The following is a 19,798-nucleotide window of genomic DNA, read 5'->3' as shown; positions in this document are numbered from 1 at the left end:
AACAACCCCGATTTCGACCTCGGCAGTGAGGTTATTGGCTGCAGAGCCCCAACCTTTCTTTTTTATCTCTGCTACTCTCCCCCAGCTCTTTGGCTTGTGTTTGTTTTGTTGCCTTCAAGGAAATGGGCTCGGGGTAAAAGAAGCTGAAGGCGAGGCGCTCCACCCATCGCTCTGCTCTTCCCACTGCAGCACCCTGGTTTGTATCCCACCCCCCACAAGTAGAGCTGGGCATTGCCTGGCTCCTCACAGCTGAGGAACAGGGAAAGCTGCTTAAAAATAAACCCTATATGTTTTCAAGCCTCATTATTGGAGTTTCTGTCTCTTCTTTTGAGCATCTTTAACTCTTTTTCCCTGCCAGGGCTCTGCGAGCATCCCTTTGGTTCCGTATGAGGGATGCTCCATTTCATATCCCAAATCCCTCTCCATCTTTCAGGATGTCCCTGGCAAGCCTTAGGGACAGTAGAAAGCCTCTGATTTGGATATTTGAACTGGAGCGGCTGAGACATTTCTGGGAAAATGAAAAGAAACAGAAAGTTTTTGGGGCAGACGACGGCCAGCCCACTCCTAGCAGAAATCCCACCAGGTTTGGAGCTGGGACTGGCTTGTGCCTGACTCAACATCCCCAAAACCCACCCATGTGAAGCTTTATAGGCCAGTGTAAAACCTTCCGCCTTTCCCTCAGGAGCCAATGCCCCATCCCTGCTGCTGTCAGTGGGTCCAGGACTTCTCCTTTGTGTTTAAAATACCTTGAGACTGGCACTTGCGTAGAAATGCCAGGGATTCCAGCAGGCTGAGCCTCATGCGTCAGGGAGATAACAGCAGCAGGCAATGCTGAATCAGTAAATCAGTCCTTGGCTGCAAGGACCACAGGAGATGCTTGGTCTCACCCTATCACATCCTGGAGAGCTGCAGCTCAGCAGCCAGCTCCAGGGTTAGGTCATGGGTTTCTGGGTACCAGGGCTTGATCCCAGCAGGAGAATAAATCCCCTTGATGGGTCACCTTGTGTTTACATGGCTCAAATTAGCAGAGGTGAATCCTGGGTGGAGAAACACACCCAGGTTCAGAAGAGAGGAGGTATTTCTCTATGAAAACAGGGATTTCTGCTCCGAGGTTAGCCCTTGCCAGGACCAGCTGTCCCATCTTTATTCCAAGCACAACACAACATTGGCCATGGACCAGCACAGTTGGGAAAGAGCATGAGCTCATTTTTTTTGGAGGGGGCAGAGACCAGAAAGTCCCAGGGCACTGGACAAGCACAAAACCCAGTGGTTTTCCCCTATCGTATAAAGGAGACTTTAAAACACATCTCATTTTTCCTTATAACAAAGTTTTAAGTCAAAAATCTCTCATCAGATAACAAGGTCAGTGCTGTCCTGGGGATGCTGCCCAGGAAGGGGCAGGAGCTGGTGGAGTGGGACAGCTGCTCTGGAAAGCCAGAGAGTATTTCCCCATCCCCAGTTTCTTTGTAGACTGGATGTGGCCAATATTTGTCTTCCTTCCTGGAGCCAGCTGAGGTATTTTGGTTGAATGGCTGCAGGGCAACTGTGCTGGGTGGCATAGAGAAGGGTTTTCACTTAAAAGACTCCTCTGTGTGTCTCAGCAAACCAGAGAGATAGTCCCTGCTCAGAGCATGTGTCCCAAGGGATGGTCAGGGCACTGAACATCTAGAGAAGATGCTGATCAAGAAGGAATCAGTTATGTGAGGATTTAACATATCAGCAGCCACAACTCATGGTCTGGGAGGTTCAGGTTGGGTGAGGAAATATTTCTTCTCCAGGAAGCTTGTGCAGCCCTGTGCTGGGCACACAGGGTGGAGGATCTCCATCCACAGACATTGCCAGCACAGGGCTGGTACATTTCATGTTGGACTGGAGACTTTCCGAGATCCCTTCCACCCATGTTTCCATGCCCTCCTCCTCTCCCTTCTGCCCCAAAGAGAGGACAGCTCACAGCTCTAAAGGGATGGTGAAGACTTCTCCCAAATATTCCCCCTAGAAGCTCCTACCTCCCACCTTGCTGCAAGACAAGGACCAAACCCCTCCAGCAAGGGTCAGATTATATGGATGAGGAAAGAAGCCCTACTGACAACCCCAACCCAAAGTCAGTGCAGCTCCCTCATCCAACCCAGAACTAATCTTTTAATTTTGAGGGAGGACTAATCTGCTTTTAGAACTGTGAGCAGCCAAACTTGATAGCAAGGGAAGGGATGGGACAGTGGTTTAGGTGACCCAAAGTTTCAAGTCCAGCTTGGCACCTTGTACCAAATTGATCCCAGTGCAAGGTGACATCCATCAAAGGACATCTAGCTGAGGGTCTCCAGGGTGCTAGATGACACCCAAAAATATGCCAGCTTGTGCAAGATACCACTTTCCTCTGTCCTCCATGACCAAGAGAGCTGCCCAAGCTCCTTCAGAGCAGGTTAAGAGGTTGCAGGAGTCCTCCTGCCCCTGCAAAGCAGCTCAAGAGGTAGCCATGCTGTAAGCAATCTCCAGTGCCTCACAGGTCTCACTTTTCCATGAATTCAGCCACTTGAGCAAACACTGCACCCCCAGGTGTTCAGTTCATCCACTTCCCACTGCTGCCTGAAGTAGGAACCTCTCCCAGCTACTGGGGAGCAACAGGTCCTTGGTTTGGGGCAGGAATATCTTGCAGTTACAGCTGGTCTGCTGAGCAGAAGAGCCCAAATTTCACAGAAGACCCTCCCAGGACCCTGGGGGCCCATCCCCCACCCCTTTTATATTTTTCTTTTTCTTACATAGTAGGAAAAAGCAAATGTGACTTGGGCATGTCAGAAAGCCCCTTTCTGGAGGTGGGGCAGGGGGAAGTGAGGGCAGAAATTCCAGTCCCTGCCCCAAGGACTGTTTATATATTTCAGCCAAGGCTTGTTACATATAACTATGTGTAAACAGTCCTTGGGGCAGGGACTGGAATGCCTGCCTCTGTCCCAGGAAGAGCCCAACCTACCAACCCTCAAATTGTGCTCCCTTCATCTAGCAAAGCTTGCTTTCTCTCCCAGGAACAGCTTCAGGCAGGAGGATGGTGGTTCAACTTTTACTAAACCCTTAGCTCCCCTTGGCTTATTGAGTAAGGAGTTACCAGCATGGAGTGAACCCAAGTAGCTCCACAAAAAGGTAAAACATTGAGGCTAAACAAAACTCCATGCTTCTAGAAACAAGATGATAGTATCTGGATAGTGATTTTTTTTGCATCAGTACCCAGTTAGGTGCTCTGGAAGACATTCATGGGGATATAAGGCTGTACAAAGCTCCACTGAGGACAGGAGTTCAGAAGAGCAAGATACTCAAATTGGGTGCAAAGAAGCACAGTTAAAGATTTGGTTAGCTCAGTCTTTCCAGAAAGTCTTTTCCACTCCCCACACCAAGCCCCTCAGTCCTCCAATTTATTTTTCTATTGTACAGCTGTAAGAGTTGAAACCAGTAACTTAAACAGGGTTGCTGGGCTTTCAGCAGACAGTGAGAGCTCCTAGAACAGCAAGGATCAGGATGACCACACCAGCAACTGCAGCCAGCCCCAACACCATCCACAAGTGACCTGCATCTAGAAAGGAGAAGTAAGGAGGTGGTTACAGCCAGAGCTGGGACCTGCCAAACAAACCACTCCCATTCCCTGGGTTTGCCCTACCTTGTGAAGGCATCTTCCTAACTGGGTGATCCTTCCAGCTGTTGATGAAGAGAGGTCCAACCACAACATCTGCTTCTTTCACCAAGGGATCTGAAAGGGAGGACCTTTGAGCACTCAAACCTGTTTGAAAATCTAGCTCTCCCAAGCCATGGATTAGCACTGAGGAGCCAACAAGTAGTGAGGCAGCTCCAGCCACCCAGCTCTGAGGAAGGTGCCACGATGGTGACAAAGCCCAAGAGGCATAATGAGACCTACCAAGCTGGGAGGGCATTTCTCTCCGGGCACGTCCTCCTTGCCATGGGGAGGGAGCATGGAGCCACCTGGAGTGCCCAGCCAAGCCACAGCTCCTCATCTCACAGCAGGAGCAGACATCCCAGGTGCCTTCCACAGGAGCCCAGCTAGAAGAGAGCCTGGTGAGTAGCCCACCCTATGGTAGGAATCCCTCACATGCTTTCAGGTCTCTTAGGAGAGACCAAAACCCTCCCACCCAGATGGCCAACCCCACCTTCCTGGAAGGTGACACACCAGATGAGAAGCCCAAGCTCTTCACCTTTGGGCAAGCTGCTGTTCCAGCTACTCACAGGTTGCTGGCTTTGTTGAAGGAGCAAGCCTTGTTCAGGGGGTCAGGAGCTTGGTCAGCCAGGGAGACCTTCAGGTGGCAGGTGATGTAGATCTGGGGAGGCCAGGCAGAGCAGACAGGTTAGGCTGTCATTTGCCTTTATGGCTTTCCCATGTACTATGAAGTTGGTCTCCAATGGGACCACCATCTCCCCAGGGCAGCTCAACCCCACCCTGTTTCCTTCAAGCCACCTAAGGGTTCAGCTGTTGAAGCCCATCAGAAGGGCTTGTCTTGACCAGTATCAGAACTGGTCTCCAAGGAAGATCCTTGGCTCAGAGGGCCATGAGTCAGAAGCAGTAATACAGGGTGACCTCAATCATATGTTGCTATGAGGCAGTTGCCTTGGAAATGTAATTCTAGACAAAACCACATTAACTTTCTTAATGGAGTGAGGCTATAGCCCCATCTAGGCAAGGGAGTTCACTTGCTTTAGGAAGGATTTACCAGATTGCTGGAGTCTCCCGCAAACTTGAATGCATCTACTGCAAACTGAAGCATATCTTGCCTGGGTCTTGGGGATATAAAAGTTGAGGTGGCATCATCCAGCTGCCCATCCACCAGGCACCTAGACACAAAAACAAGGACCAGCAGGATCCCGCTATCAGAGATGCCCATAACCTGCAGAAAGGTGTCTCTTAAGGGAACAACCAGCTCTTACCCACTAAAGTCAATGAAAGCATACTGGGGAGAAGAGCTCCTGTCTGGGGTCAGAGTGGCCACACAGTTGTCCACAAAGAGCCTCAGAGGTGCATGGTTCTCCGTGTTGACACTAGCTTGGAAGTGGAGGACCTCTCCCAGTTGAAATATGGTGGAGACTCTCTCAGCACTCCAGTCATCTGGAAGGAGAGGCCACCAGGCACTCATGAATGGGAAGCCAGCTTGTGCTTCACTGCTTCCACCCAAGGAAACCCCAACGGGCACAAGGCCCTGGGTACTCACCAAAACTGTACCAAACCCCAGCTGCTCCAGAAGCACTGGGGTGATACCAGCACCAGCTGTGCCATCTAGTGGCAGCATAGCCATCTCAGAGGCCAGCCCAGGGTGCCCTGCACCAGAGGAGACCCTCACCCAAAACCTACCATTCATAAGGTGCAGGGAGAAGGGTAGCTTCTCCTCAGAGGACAGGGTGGAGCGGAAGGGCACCCATGTGGGCTTGACACCATTGCTGCTTACATTGTCCCTCCTGGAGGGAGAGATGACCATGGTTAAATGCTCTGCAGCAGCAGAAGGGCTTGCTTGGTGCTCATCTGCATTGGCTCACCTTGGGTAGTGGCACTCAATAGGAACCACAGCAGGGCTGGTGCGGATGATGACTGGGTTGCCAGCAGGAACTGGTTTGTAATTTAAGCTTGTGCTGTAGACTAGAGCATCAGGGGTCACCTGGGGAAAGACAAGACACATTATCCAGTCACTAAGAGCCCTGTTCTTTTGGCCACACACACAGAGCAGCACATTTAAGTCTGGAGACTCAGTGCCAAGATGTTTCTTCTGGTCATCAGCCAGTAGCATTTGTGCTGGAGGCAGGTGAGTGGCACTCATCCTGCTGCAGGCATGCTCTGGGCTGGGAAGCTGCTCCAGCCTGTCCCAGGACAGCCTCTGGTCAGCAGCAGAGCTGGATGCAGAGGTGCTCAAACTGACTCTTATTTTTCTTCTTCTAGTTTCCATGCCCCAGAACAACAGACAGGAAGGTCTGTCCCCCAGCATATCAGAAGGTGACTTCTGCTCAGGGGGATTTAATGAAGATATCTGCTGGCTGCAGTATGGGGGAGTACCTGCTCACCCTCATGGCCCCAGGCCTCTCCCAGGGGAGAGAGACCACTTCAAATTTAAGTTTTCTGTGAAGGAGCTTCATGCTACACTCAAGCAGCACCTAGATGCCTCCTAAGGTAGGAATCCACTGCTGGCTTGCTGCAGTAGCTCCCAGCACCAGGTCATCTGGGCTCCACCCTGGAGGTGGCAGCAACAGCTTAAATAGTCCTGGAAGATTTAGATACCTCTGTATTCAATCAGGAAAAAACTAATTTCTCTGCCTCTTGCATGCCCTTCCCTGCTCACACAACCCCAGAGCTAGCCCCAGACAAGACAGCACAGCTTCTGTTGCCCTTGAAAAGCAGGCTGAGACATTCAGCCTCTAGGAAAGGCTTTGGAGCATTTCTCTGAGCCAACTACATCACAACCACCTGCTAGTCTCAGCATCCCAAGGCACTGAGGTGCAAGCCAAAAGTCAGACCCCCACCCTAGGGCTCCAGACCCCTCCAGCCTTACCCTGAGGGTGCTGCCACACTCATGCAGTCCAGCCATGAAGGTCACCATGGTCTCAGCAGTGCTCCAGACTGCAGGCAGACAGGCAGCTGAGCCCAGGGTCAGCTCTGCAGCCTTGACCAGGCGCCCCGTGCCGAAGAGGTCCCTGTGCACTATGACCACCATCTGCGCCTCCTGGCACCGCACAGCCACAGGGTGCAGTGGGGCAGCAGCCTGGAGCTGGGAGACATCTACCCATGCCCAGGGGGAGGGCTGGGAGAAGGCATGGGGCTGCCCTGAGGAAGGATGCCCTCCATACCTCCATAGCTCTGCCTCCCCTCTAATGAAGCCCCACGGGTTGTAAGCAACTACCTCCCCAAAAACCCAGAAGAAAAGAGCAAACCCCAGGCTGCTTCCAGGCCTCATCCTGCCTACCAGGGTCCAGCACAAGGAGCAACTGCTGCCCAGGGACCTTTTATAGCCCACACCTCCCACAGCTGCTCCCACCTCAGGTGATGCTCAGCACACCTCCTGTAAGGGCAACTAGCAACAGCTGAGAGCACCCAATTCCCAGGGGAACTCATCGTGGTGGGCTCTAACGAGCTAATGAGGTGCTGGATTGGGTCCCTTGCCCACAGGAGAGATGCTGAGTTTGCTGTGCAGCCAACTGCAGTTTTTTGCCCTGTTTTTTGGTAACAAGCAGCTCTGTAAGATCCATAGAGACATGTCCCACCTTCAGACTGTATGTCCCACCTGCAGATCATGGGGCCCTTCTGCAGCGGGGTTGCTGGGGGATGGCATGGGAGGTGACACTTTCCCAAGGCAAACCCACTCTTCAGGTGCCCAAACTTGTCCCTATCCCCAGCTCCTTTAAGATGGTGATGATCCTCATGGAGCCGCTCATGTCAAGGGCAATTGGGGATTTCCAGGATGTGAGGGACTCACGGCTGGCTCTTCTCTACTGAGCAAAAGTTGATTTTTTGGAGGAAGAAGAGGAAATTTAAACTTGAATTATGTGGAAGAATAAAAGGAAAAAGGGGGATCACGGAGGAGATCCCCATCGGTTGCCCTGAACTGCATCCCTGCTCCTGCAGGACCAGGTGCCACACAGTGGCATCCACACTGGTGCTGCCACCTGTATCTCCTTGTGTTTCCTGGGATTTTAGCAAAAGGGAGGAAAATGCTTCTGCACACATAGCTGTTTGACTGTTTCCTGAACAGACTTGTCCCCTGGAGCCACCAGCTTCCTCAGCAGGACTAGTGTTGAAATGAGTGGTAGTAAAATAATTAATAGAATAATCCTTATCAGGAATAATATTAGAGCTATTAGGTATTACAAATAATAATTATTTCTAAGAATTATTAGAATTATTAGACCTGGGGCAAAATGGTCCCCGCAGTGTCTGGGCAGTCCATCCCTTCCTGGGATGATTCAGCAGCAGGTTGTCCCCTCTGTGGTCCACAGAGGGAGGGGACCGGGGCTGGTTGACCCAGCTGAATCACCCTGAAAGCTTCCTCATGCCTGGTTAGAGGCTATAAATCAGGAGAAAAAGCAGTTTGTATATTGAAGTGACACCGGGGAGGAGCATGGCTTTGGGCAGCAGTCCTTGTAGAGGGTTTTAGGGACAGCACAAACGTATTTGCTTTGCCCCTGCCTCTGGGTGAACATTGGTGTGCTCATTGCTTCGATTGCACATGCAGGTGAGGACCAGGTGAGGTGCCCATGAGTTTCGGGTGATAGCTGTGGTTGAATCAGGCTGTTTTGGCATGATCCAAACTGGATAGCTGCCAGTGGGCAGGACAACTATGCACCATCCGAAGGGAAATGACTTGGGTTGTTCCCATGGGGTGCAGGCTGACGAGCTTTCTCGGCACCTCCCTAAGCAAACAGGACTTCTTGGTGCTCTCTTGCTTGTCTTCAAGCCAATGCCCACCTTGGGGATAGCTGCATGTCTCACGTACATGGGCCATCCCATGCTCATTGTGCTCACCTCAGCTGTGTTGTGGGCTCAAGGGGCCATCATGCTGCAAAGGACCCATCACCGCAGCACCCATCACCTTGCACATCTGCCTTTTTGAGCAGGTGGGTATTGTGGGAATGGAGAGCAAAAGGAAATCATTTGCAATGCACAACAAATTAGAAAAATGATTTATTTCTTCTGCATCTGTAGGCAGGCGCAGAAGCCAAAGAGCAATGAGGTGCATTCCCTGATCAAGCAATTCCCTGTTCATCTCTGAGCTTGGAAAGCAGGGGGAGAGGTAGGAAAACCATACCCCTGTGTGCCCACTTAGGAGGTTCATATCCCAGGCTAGAGGGGTTAGATCCTGCTGACCGATGGAGGATTTTCAGTTCTTACTACAACCGTGTCCCACACAGCAGCTCACAGGAACAGAGCAGCTCTGTGCAACCTCTTCCCAGCAACCTCTTCCCAATGACCACCATCCTTGTCCTTCCAAGCCAGTTTCCCCACCTGCTGTTTCTCCAGCTGACTTTGGATCCCATTGACCCCCCAAAAAACCCAGACCAGAAATGGTTTGAAAGATTTCTCCCAAAAGTTGGCTTGATCCATCCAGGGGGGAAACAAAGGCATGGCGTGGCTGCAGGATGTTGTCAGAGCCAGGACATCTCCCAGCCAAGCTGGTGTTCTCACCTCTTCACCTTAGCACCGGTTCAGATGAGAGAGGACAGCAAGAGATTGTCACACCCCAGAGACCCAGACTCACCACCCCAGGCAAGAACAGGCAGGAAATATTGAAGAAAAAACTACTGATGTGAGCTGGAATTTGGCTCCAGGACTCATTCCCCGTGGGTGAGAGGGGAATGAGTCCTGGAGAGGCACCAGCATCTTTCAACACTTTTCCTCGCTCTTTATGGCTCCTGGGAAATTGCTGCCTGCCGGGGTCTTCTGGCTTTCAGACAACTGCTCCTGGCACTGGAAGTAGACCTTGACCCTGCTCAGGTTTTGGACTTTGTTTTCGGAGCTGTGCCGGTGAGCGTTGATGATGCGGCACACTTCCTGTAGCCCCTTCTCAGGGTTTTGCTGGTAGCAGGACCAGAGCTCAGAGAGGCCAATGTTGTGGGCGGCCAATGTTTGGGCTGATGGCTTGGTGAGGAGCTTCTCGGCCAGCAAGGGCTGGAGGGAAATTAAGGACTCCAGGTTGGCTTGACTGAGGATCACCCTGGGTTTCTTCACCAGGTTGACGTCCAGGACCTCACACAGGTACTTCATGATGTTGGCGTTCTCCATGGTGCTGTAGTCACCGAAGTGCCACCAGAGGTAAGTGCTGGCCAAGTTCTTCAGCTTGTAGTTATCCCTCTCAGGCATCTCCTCCTTAATCAGGGGCAAAATGTCCAGGAAACCATACACGATGGAGCTGAACTCCTCTTTCTTGTCCATGACCGTCAATGCTTTCAAGAGGGTGGGAAAGGGGAGTGACCAGAGACCAAAGACACCCAGGATGGGCCTGTGGACAGTGTTGAGGTAGCACAGCAGATTCCTCAGACCAATCTCGCAGACACTATTTTTGGCCATCACGCTGGACAAATATCTCACTGGCTGAATCAGGACTGGGAATATTTTCTCTCCATCTACCACTGTCATTTGAATGCTTTCATTTTCTAGAGAAGAGGAGGGGGAAGGGAAGGAGGATTGGAGAGGGAGGACAGGCAGAATTAGTCTCTTATTCAGGAGGAAAATAAAACATTGAGTTGCTCAGTCTCTAACAGCCTTCACTATTGATAGCAGCTGGGGGACTGATCCATCATTTCACCTATCTCCACCATCCAGTCACATCCTCAGTTTCCAGCATCTCCAACGTCCTTCAGGAGCATCCTTCCCATCAACACTAACACCTCCTGCAGTGGGATCATTTGCCCCGCCAGGAACATGAGGGCTTTTACAGCTTTTTGAGCATGGACTAAAGAGAGGGGCTTGAAAAGTAAAATCCACCTCGGCCAAGAGAGATTGGCCCATGGGAAGGAAAAGTAAGGGAGCCCATGTTGACATGATGGCACAAGGGCTGGTTAACCAGCTGAGCAATCTCAGAGAAGTCTCCCCATGGCCCTACAGGCTCCATGTTCCTCCAGATGTCCTGAAACTCAAAGGCAAGGCCTCTTGGGAGCTCAGGATATTGTCCTCTCCCTTACACAGCCAAGGCCATGGTGGACATGCCTGAACTGCCCCCCCCCCCCAAAAAAAAAAAAGACACTGACAGATGCGGGGATCTGAGCTGGCTGCAACATGGGACCTCTCCACTTAGGATCTTACTCAAAATCTTCACATCAAAGAAGACCAGGGATCCTTGTCTCGTGTCCAGTGGTTTCTGGCTGCTGATGGGAAGGCCCAGGTAGCCTTCGCTGGTGCTCTCGTCAAGGGTGTTGCTGAGGTCATCTAGCAGACTGGAGTCCTGGAAGAGCACAAAATTTGCTTTTAATAAATGTCACAGGAAGAACCAGGGCAGCAGCTCTGGGCACTCGTGTGTCCTGGAGGTTACCAAAGCTCAGATCTACTCAAACTGCCTGCTAGAGGACTTAGGATGTAATAATCCCATCTGGTTGGTCATGAAGACTTGACTCCTCCAGCACCACAAAACAAAGTGACATGCATACTCCATGCACGTCCACACAGGATGACTCACTTGGATCCTTCCCAACTGGCTTTCTGCTCAAAAGTGACAGAGAAGTTTGGGCTACCCAACATCTCCCCTCTGGCTGTGAGCAAGGACCTAACCCAGCAAACAGCAGGCAGGGAAGGGAAGCTGCCCATTTCTAAAACCTCTTCTGAGGAGCTGGTCACCAGCTTTTGGTCACACATACTGTCATGGGAACTGCTCAGTGCTGCAAAGTACAACAAAACCCCATCCATCCATAGCCTCAAAGAGGAGGTGAGGTTTTGGACTGCCTCTTCTTGCTGGCCTTCATTTTGGCTGCTCACCACCTTGGCACCAAGATGGTATCTACCAAGGTCTCCAAGTTGCTGGGCAGCCCAGTTCCCCCAGAAGTGAAGAGCTACAGGGGATTTATTTTGGCATTCATGAAGGATTTCACAAGTTCCTTGCCAGGCTCTAAGGGGGATTATGGGATGGTTCTGAAGGTCTGGAAGCACCAAGTGGTGCAGTCTTCATGGTTTAAACACTGAGCAATGCAGGGCCAAGCACTGAAGGCCCTTTAGCTGCACTCACCATTGACTCCTCATCAGTGCCGTCCTCCTCAAAGCTGTCCAGGTAGAGAATATCGCTATCTGTCAAGGTAGGAAAGATTGTCACCTTTCGGATGTGGGGCTGGCCACACGTGCAGTGAGTGCCAGGGCCGATGGTCCCCTGATCGGCATCACCAACCATGCCGAGAGGTGTCCCTGGACAGCCAGAAAGGTGGGTGTGGAGCAAGCAGGGAGCAACCCTACCCTCAGGGTCCACCTGAAAAAGGACTGATTCCCCCTCAAGCCACAGATACAGAGTACACACTGGGCAAGATCCTACTGGGGAGAGAGGACCAAAATGCAGCATCACGTAGCCTAAGAATATGCAAGCAGTTGAAGAAACAAAGTCTGGTTCTCCATTAATTTCCACCAAATACCTTGTCTTTGAACAAGACAATGTGCTGGGACATAACTATCCTCCTGGGATGTCTACGGAGATGCTGCAAACTGCCCTGCCTTGATGCCTACACCCCATAAAGTCTACCTGTGGCTCCACCACTCTGGACACCGCTTACCTGAGTCATGCAGCACACCGTTGCCATCTGGCACGTCTTCCAGCAGGTTGTCCTCCTTGTCAAGAGTCATGGGGGACTCCAAATGGCTGGTCCCAGGCTGGTCCCAGCAGCTTGGCTGGTTCCACCCATTGTTGTCATCTTCAACCTTCATCACCTTCACCGGCAACGTCAGGAGTTTTGCATTTTGGACTTTCTTCCTCTTTGCAGGAGTGGAGGTGGAGACCTAAGTGGGCAAAGAGGAGCCCAGTGAGAGTGGCTCTGCATGGTCAGGGATGGAGATGTCCTTTGCCACTGGAGCACAGCCGAACAAGCTTGACCACATGGGTTTGTCCCTGCCCAAAGCAAGCGTTCTGCTTGCCCAGACGGTCTCTGCTGCTCTGGGGTCACCCAGCACCACGTCAGCATTTCTGGCATGAAGCCCCTGGCTCTCCCAGGCTGTGGCCACTCCAACCGCCTTCGTCAAGGTCCCCTCTCTGCCTGACAAGGGTCAGGAAAACTTTCTGCTTTGCTTAACGGCTGCAAAGGATAAGATGGGAACCTCCCCTTCCTGAGCTGGGGGAATAAATCATCTTTATCTTCTTGCTTCATCCCTGAGGCCCCCAGGCTCTGCAGGACTTGCAGGCAGGGCTAAGCCCTTCTGATCCCAGGCTGGGGACGTGCTCTGCAGAGGGGCAGCCTGGCGGTCCCCAGCCCTGGTCCTGTGATGGCTGTTTTGTCCCATGCAAAGGCAGACAGGTCTGATGCTAGACAAGTCCTTCATGCACTATGGGACTGGAAACCAGAAGAGACCTTGCCTTCAGCATCGTTGAAGTCCACTTCTGCTTGAGTGGAGCTCTGCCCTTCTTGTGGGAGATGTGTTTGGGGTCCCAAATCCATCACAACCAGTCACAGCATCTCTCCCCCGCCAGCCCTGGATGTAGGCAGGGCAGGGCAGGGTGCAGGCAGGAAATGGCTTGCAAGCCACCATGCCTACAAGAGCTGTTTACAGTGCATGCAGCGGCATGTCTCACGCTGAGATGTTTGCACCTTAGCCAGAAAGGGACAGTCTGCCCTGGCTCTGCAGCCCTATGCCCAGCCAGCTTGGCTGATCTCCTCTTTCAAAAGAGAACTTGGAAAGCAGCAACCAAATGCCAGAGCTCAAGCAACCTTGCAAGGCCTGGGGATAGCCCCAAATTCCTGCCAGGTAACTCCACAAGGCAAAAATCTCAGAGCAATGCAAGCAAAACCAAGCCTCACCTGGTGGGAGTTTTCCATGGCTGGAGCTGGGGTGGTTTCTGAAAAAAGAAAAACACAGCAAGCTGAGAGGAGGGCAAGCGTGGCTGGGGATGTCTGAGAGCAGGAAGAAAAGACTCTGCAGAAGGTGCAGGTGGCTCTGGGGCCACCTCCTTGGAGGGTCACCTCTTGGAGATGCTGCTGAGGCCAAAATCCAGCAGTAAGCTTGCAGGCTGGGCTGGAGAGGTGCCCATTCTGCCCGGCCACCTGCCAGCGCATTCACCCATCCTTGCACTAAAGCGTTTCCTCCAGCTCTCCCATATGGGTTTGCTGCCCTCCCACCCATCCCAGACCCATAAGCCAGGAGGTCACACGTGCTGGGAAGGAAAGAAAAAAGAAAATTAGCAGGATGCAGGATCACACTGTTCCTGAGCAAATTATCGCCATGCAGTGGCGAGGGCTCATTCGCGGGGGACATGCTGCCTTCCCCAAGCCAGCAAAAGACCAATGCACCGTTCATCGCAGGAGGATTTATTGGCATAGCAAGGTGAGATGGAGAGCCTGGTCTCCATAGGGACCTTCAAAGGGTTTTCCAAGCAGCTACAGTCCATGGCAAATGTTCTGGTTTGCAGACCCTCACTTCTTCCTCCGCTTCTGAAGTCTGGTGCTGGGCTTCCCACCACGCTTGCTCCTGGTGGGGTGCCTTGATTTGGGGCATTCCACCTCAGAGGCTGGGCTAGAGGGCTCTGAGCGTGCTGGGCTGGCAGGGGAGGTGGCAGGAGGGGGTCTGCTGGGAGAAAGAGCTGTGGCAGCCGCTGGGACCAGTGGTTCATGCCTCTGCGGGGTGCTGGGAGGGAATAACTCCAGCAGGTTGGAAGGCAGTGATGGCCAGTCCATGTCTGCGGTGGGGGGGTCCCGTGGACTGGCCATGGGCCGCAGCATGGGTCCCACAGCAGAGGCAATGGTGGCCAGGGGGTGGGACATGGCCCGGATCTGCCGGGTCACGGACACCAGGTGCCTGTTTGCCCTGTGCTGAGCTTGCAGGAGGCCATTGCCGATCTTCAGGAGCTCGTCCACCTGCTGCACGTTGGACCTGGCCCAGCCACTGAAATCTTCCTGCAGGGAGGCCAGAGAGTCCTGGATGCTCCTGGGAAGAGGCACAGTGTCCCCATGGGCTGACCCCGCGTCTTCCTCTGCTTCTTCATCCCTCTGCATCAGAAGGGCTGGAGGTGTGGATTGGGTGGGGGACATATCCCCTCCCTGGTCTGGACACATGTGTCTTCTGCCGCCAGAGGGGTCCAACACAGGAGCACAGGGCTGGTGGTGGGCAGGCAGCCCTGCGAGGAGACCTCCATGCAGTTGGCAATGCTCCCTGGAAGGCTCCAGGTCAAGGATCAGGGTGGTCTTGTCTTCGGACGGGGAGTCGTGCTGGGAAGCGGAGGTACCTGTTGTGAGGAGGGGGGCTGAAGGGAGCAGGAGGGGAGAATCAGGACTCAGAGGGCCCTTCCAGCCTGCCTCGTTGGGGTGGAGAGGGGAAACGGAGGGATGATGCCTACCACGCGATGGAGACGCAAGGAGTGGGGTGGGAAGCAGCTCATCCCCAGGAAACCCCACGATCCATCCGGGACATCACCCTTGGGCTTTTCTATGGACCATCCATAGCCCATGAGCTTGCCCTGGGGAGCTCAGGGGTGGACGCCCACAGAGGGCCAAGGAGGACACTGGTCATAGCCCAGGTCTGAAGACAGCAGCAGGGGGATGGAGCAGAAGACCCCGCAAAGTTTCTTCCTCCCATTGCTTTTTTCCCCCCCATTTTCTGGAATGATGCTACCACCTTCTCACCAAACCTGGATCCTCCAGCACACCATCCCTGCACACACCTCAGATGCCAAGGCCTTCACCATTCCCAAACCACCAGCACCTCTGTGACAGCACTGCTGCCGAAGAGCTGGGGGAAGACCTGGGCAAACCCAGCAGCGGTCGTGGACCTCTTGCTATCCCTGTCAGGGAGTGCTCCCGGGGAACATTTCGCCTTCCCAGTTGGAAACGCCATCCCAAGGCGGTAATCAACCACCCAAAAGGGGAATTGCCCCAGGTGGTTGTGGACAAAGGCTGAGCAAAGACACACTGGCTGCAGATCTGAGGAGCAGAAGTGGTCAGTGGGTGGCAGGACACTAAGGCTTGGAGGATGGTTATGACCCCTGAAGGACCTGCACGTCACCAGCACAAACGTTTCTCAGAGAGGATGCAGAGTTGATCCAACCCTTCCACCTGCTTCCTCCTTGCCAACACCAGCCTCTGCAAGCCCCTGCTCCACGCACCCCATCTCCAAGTGTCACTCACCTCCCTTGTTCTTCAACCCACGGCATGGCTCCATCCCAAGAGATTCACCATGTTCCCTCCCAGTACAACTGCATTTGGGGGACTGCTATACTCCACAAGGGCAAGAGACAAGTGTTGCTTTGGAAGTGATGGATGCAACAACTGCATCCCACCCTTGGGGGAGGTTGGACTGTGCCCACCGCATGAGCAAAGGCTGGAGGCACAGGTCCATCGAGTCATCACATGGAAGGAGACTTGAAAACCCCATGGAAAAGATGGTCTAACCAGGGATTATAACCTTCAACTCTGCTTTCGGTCCTCCTCTCCCCAGCCTGCCTGGCCAAGTGCCTCCTCACCTGGGTGCCCCATGACACGCTCCACCAGTGCCTGCAGCCTGGCTCTGCACTCAGCGAAGTTCCTGGGCTGTGCTTGGTCCCTGGCCACTGGTGCTGGCTGCAGCTGCTGCAGTTCCTCCAGCGAGTCCTTGATGAAGGGCTGCATGTTCATCACCTCCTGCTCCGTGGCATAGAGGCTCATCTTCTCCACCAGCCGCTCGCCTGCCTCCATCCGCTGCAGCACCCCCTCCACACGCTGCAGCTCCCTCGCCAGCTCCTGCCGGCCCTGCTCCTGCTGCACCTCCACCAGCCCCAGCAGCTCCTCTTCCTCCTGCCGGATCAGCCGCACCAGCTGCTCCACGCGCTGCTGGATCAGCTCCCGCATCTCCTGCTGTGCCTGCTCCAGCTGGGTGGCCTCATCCTGCAGCGCCATGTAGGTGGCCTCGAAGCTGCTTCTCTTCTGCTTCAGCTTCTGGTTCATGGTGCCCAGCTCCTCCTGCCTGCGCTGGGTCTCGCTGCGGATGTCGCAGAAGGGGGCATGCTGGCTGTCCAGCAGCGCACAGATGCAGCACAGTGGCTTCTCGCACTTCTTGCAGTAGATGCTGTCAGGCCAAGCACAAGCAGAGCAGTAATTTAGACCATGCACTTTGCAATTAATTAATTTATCAAATTGCAAATTCATTCATTCATTGAATTTAAGTTACCACCAAGTTTGGGCCAGGCATTTGGTTTTACACTCTCCTAACTGCAAAAAAGCATGTTGGTTCACTATCTCCACAGTGTTTCTGCTCCTCTTCCAGGCTGGCTAAAGTCACTGTGGTTGACTGTGCAAGCATTATGGTAGACATGCATCCACGCACTGCAAGGGCAGCGAAGAAATTAGCTCTCTGCCCTTCCATGAGTGCTTTATGTATAAGGGTTATGTATAAGAATATAAGACCAAAGAGTATCTTATCTCCATAAGATGCCTAAGGCAAGAATATAAGTGGGGAGTGGAGATCATCATCCATCCCTCATATAGGCAGCATTGGCAGGTGGTGGGTTTGGGACACACAGGCATCTGGGCCATCATGGCTAGCATCAGCGCTGGCCTCCATGGATGCTTCCCCTCTCGCTTGGACTTTCCCTTGAGGGCATTTAAACCTTGTCCTGCATTGCACCCATGCTGTTCCCCAAATCCTCTCCAACCTGGTCTAGCACCATCAGCAAAACACACCCTTCTCTGCTGTCCATCACGGCAGCTGAAGCAACAGGCCTTCTTCTTCCTGAGCTCCATCAACCTGACCCTCCTTACCCTAGCAAGGAGCACCCCTCCCTCGGTCTACCCTGTCCACACTCTCCCATCATCAGCTCACACTCGGCTTCATGCACACCCTCCCTCCATTCCCTAGTGCCCACCAGTCACTACTTCCCACCCATCTGTTCCATGACATGGTGGCAATCAGGGCAGCAGAGGGACAGGGACAACCTGCTCAGTCGCATCATGGACTAGCCCAAAGACATTTGTGACAAGAAACCACCCAGATGGGGACAGACCTCCTTAGGCCTACCTTGCAGTCTGGCTCTTGTGGGTCGGGTTGGAGCAGGACAAGTTACTGATCCTCCTGGTGCCCTCGAGGAAGTCTTTAGCAGACCCTGCCCTGATGTCCATCACCTTCTTGGCTTCGTGGCTTTCCCTCTTCAGGTAGCGCTGGTGGGCCTCGAAGCACGTGATGCAGAGGAACTCTTTGCACTCAGAGCACCAGAACTCACTGGCTTTCTTGCAGTTGTCACAGAACAAGTCAACTCCACCAATGATCTTCTTGTAGACCTTGAGCCTGGCCTGCAGGCTCCTGAAGAGCAGGTTGTCCATGTCGGGGATGCTGCTGGCCTGCGGGATGGCCATCCGGCACACGGGGCACTGCCCAACAGGCTTGTTCTCACTCAGGCAATCGAGGCACAAGGTGTGGAGGCAGGTGAGGAGCTTGAGGTTGGGTGATTCCTGCCGGCAGCCCTCGCAAAGGATGAACTGGAAGTCATCTTCTAGGAGCTTGGGGAGGGAGGGAGAGAGGAAGAGGACTGAGTGCTGGGGTGTGTTTTTAAGGGCTTCTGAAACCACATCTTGGGGGGGAGATGACCTGCAAACCCTACTTGGAGCAACCAGTGAGCAACCACATCCCACCAGCAATGCCCAGGCCCTGTAAGCAGGCCAGAGATGGCCCGTGCACCATGGTAAGGTTGGATGCATGGGGCCCTGCTGAACGCTTCCTCTCCCTCTGGCAAAGAGGAAACAGGACGATCCCCCTGGCTATGAGGCTGGGGAGGGCTGCAGAGGGGCAGCACAGAGGATGGGGCATGGAGCATGGAGGAAGCACCTGAAGACCCGTGGATGACACCCAGGCAGGGTGGGAACCATCCTCCCAGCCATCATCTCACCCACCTCCCTCACTCAGCCCATCCCTCTGGCCTCCTGCCTCCCTCCCTCCCTCCCTCCTGCATCTGTGCTTTCGCAGGGCTGGGAGGGCTGGATTGGGGACCAGCCCCCCCCCTCTGCCACCCACCAAACGGGGAGGGGGGAACACCCCAAAACTTTTATCCCCATCGCCCCTCCCCAGGCCATGCCTTGGGGCTGGGGACTTCCTGGTGACCTGGACCTCCCCGCCCCGAGCCCCCCGCACCGCCGGAGCCCAGCGCCCGCATCCCCCCGACATCCAGCCCTGGGCCAGCCGGCGCTCACCCGGGTGCCGGCGCCGGAGCTGGCCATGGCGGGCCGGGCCGGGCAGGGCGCGGAGCCCCTTCGCCTGCCTGCGCTGCCTGCGCTGCCTGCAGTTTCGATTTCTTCTGCGCTGTAAATAACTCCTCCTTCCTGTCGGGGTGGGTGGGGAGCTGCGCAGAGCCCGCTCCCAGCCCTGGCACCCCCCCGTAGTGCCCTTCCCAGCCGGCCCAGCCCTTCCCGGCCGGCCAGGAGGGAAGAAACCCGGAGGGGACCCCAAGAGTCTCCCCCCTCCCAAAAGGCGTTTCCCCAAGGAGCAGCGTCCCCCAGGAAATGTATTGCAGGGCCCCAGGGCTCTGCTGTGAGGGGGCTCAGGGACTGTGTGCCCGTCCCCCGCCTTGGAGAGCATTTCCACATCCTTGTTTGTCCTGGGTGGCTGGCTGTGTCCTGGCTCTCCTTTGCCCCTTCCTGCAGGGCATCAGTACCCCCCAGCCATCTGCACCATGGGGACCACCATGAAAGGGGGACCACCACAAAAGGGGGACCACCACAAAAAGGGGACCACCACAAAAAAGGGGACCACCAGGAGCACTTGGGGTTCACCCAGCCTGGCAGCCCCAAAAGGAGAGGGCGTGGTAGGGCACTACTGTCATCTGTCCTCGGGACTTTTGATGCCTGTAGGACCTCCAAAGCTTGGCCCAGGCTGGTGCCACGTAGCCCCAGGCCTTGAAGGAGACGTCCAGCAGGTGGTTTGGCCCAAATGCACCCGTGAAACATTTAAATTCGAAACATTTCAATTCTGGAAACATTTCAGTTCTCCTTGCCCCCGCCCTGGCAAGCAGCCCCTTGCAAGGCCAGGCCAGGCCAGTAAAACCGGTCAGGCTTGTCCCACTGGTCCAGCAAAACATCCTGGGGGCTGGTAAAGCTACATGGAGCTCCAAGACATCTTAGCCCCTGGAGTGCTGGGTGCTGTAGGAGAGCTGAGCATCCCCAGAGAGGCCGTGCTGCATCCTGACAACTC

At 54.1% G+C, this 19,798-nt stretch overlaps 2 protein-coding genes across 4 annotated transcripts; both read right to left on the bottom strand.

The window, feature by feature from the left end:
* Positions 1-3,464: 3,464 nt before the first annotated feature.
* Positions 3,465-6,929, bottom strand: ZP3 (zona pellucida glycoprotein 3). The gene is made up of 9 exons (XM_072870421.1): positions 6,528-6,929; positions 5,524-5,642; positions 5,342-5,445; positions 4,921-5,098; positions 4,707-4,827; positions 4,225-4,316; positions 3,899-4,041; positions 3,644-3,733; positions 3,465-3,559 (listed from the first exon to the last, which is right to left on the bottom strand). The coding sequence occupies exons 1-9, from the start codon at positions 6,927-6,929 to the stop codon at positions 3,465-3,467; spliced, it is 1,344 nt and encodes a 447-aa protein (XP_072726522.1).
* Positions 6,930-8,684: 1,755 nt separating this feature from the next.
* LOC140656040 (protein PML-like) lies at positions 8,685-18,922 on the bottom strand. 3 transcript variants are annotated; one of them, XM_072871235.1, is made up of 8 exons: positions 18,802-18,922; positions 17,636-18,114; positions 16,107-16,687; positions 13,453-13,490; positions 12,217-12,439; positions 11,685-11,743; positions 10,772-10,910; positions 8,685-10,122 (listed from the first exon to the last, which is right to left on the bottom strand). In XM_072871235.1, exons 1-8 carry the CDS (start codon positions 18,826-18,828, stop codon positions 9,353-9,355), a joined length of 2,316 nt encoding a protein of 771 aa, XP_072727336.1. In that variant the 5' UTR covers positions 18,829-18,922; the 3' UTR covers positions 8,685-9,352. The 3 variants fall into 3 exon arrangements, 1 of the variants encoding a protein (XP_072727336.1); XR_012043941.1 differs by lacking the exons at positions 8,685-10,122; positions 10,772-10,910; positions 11,685-11,743 and adding an exon at positions 14,007-14,891 and having other exon boundaries at positions 12,350-12,439; XR_012043942.1 differs by lacking the exons at positions 8,685-10,122; positions 10,772-10,910; positions 11,685-11,743 and adding an exon at positions 14,007-14,873 and having other exon boundaries at positions 12,350-12,439.
* Positions 18,923-19,798: the final 876 nt, after the last annotated feature.

This window comes from Ciconia boyciana, chromosome 8 (genome assembly GCF_034638445.1).
Source record: "Ciconia boyciana chromosome 8, ASM3463844v1, whole genome shotgun sequence".
NCBI classification, from domain to species: domain Eukaryota; kingdom Metazoa; phylum Chordata; class Aves; order Ciconiiformes; family Ciconiidae; genus Ciconia; species Ciconia boyciana.
This window is presented reverse-complemented; position numbering and strand designations above follow the sequence as displayed.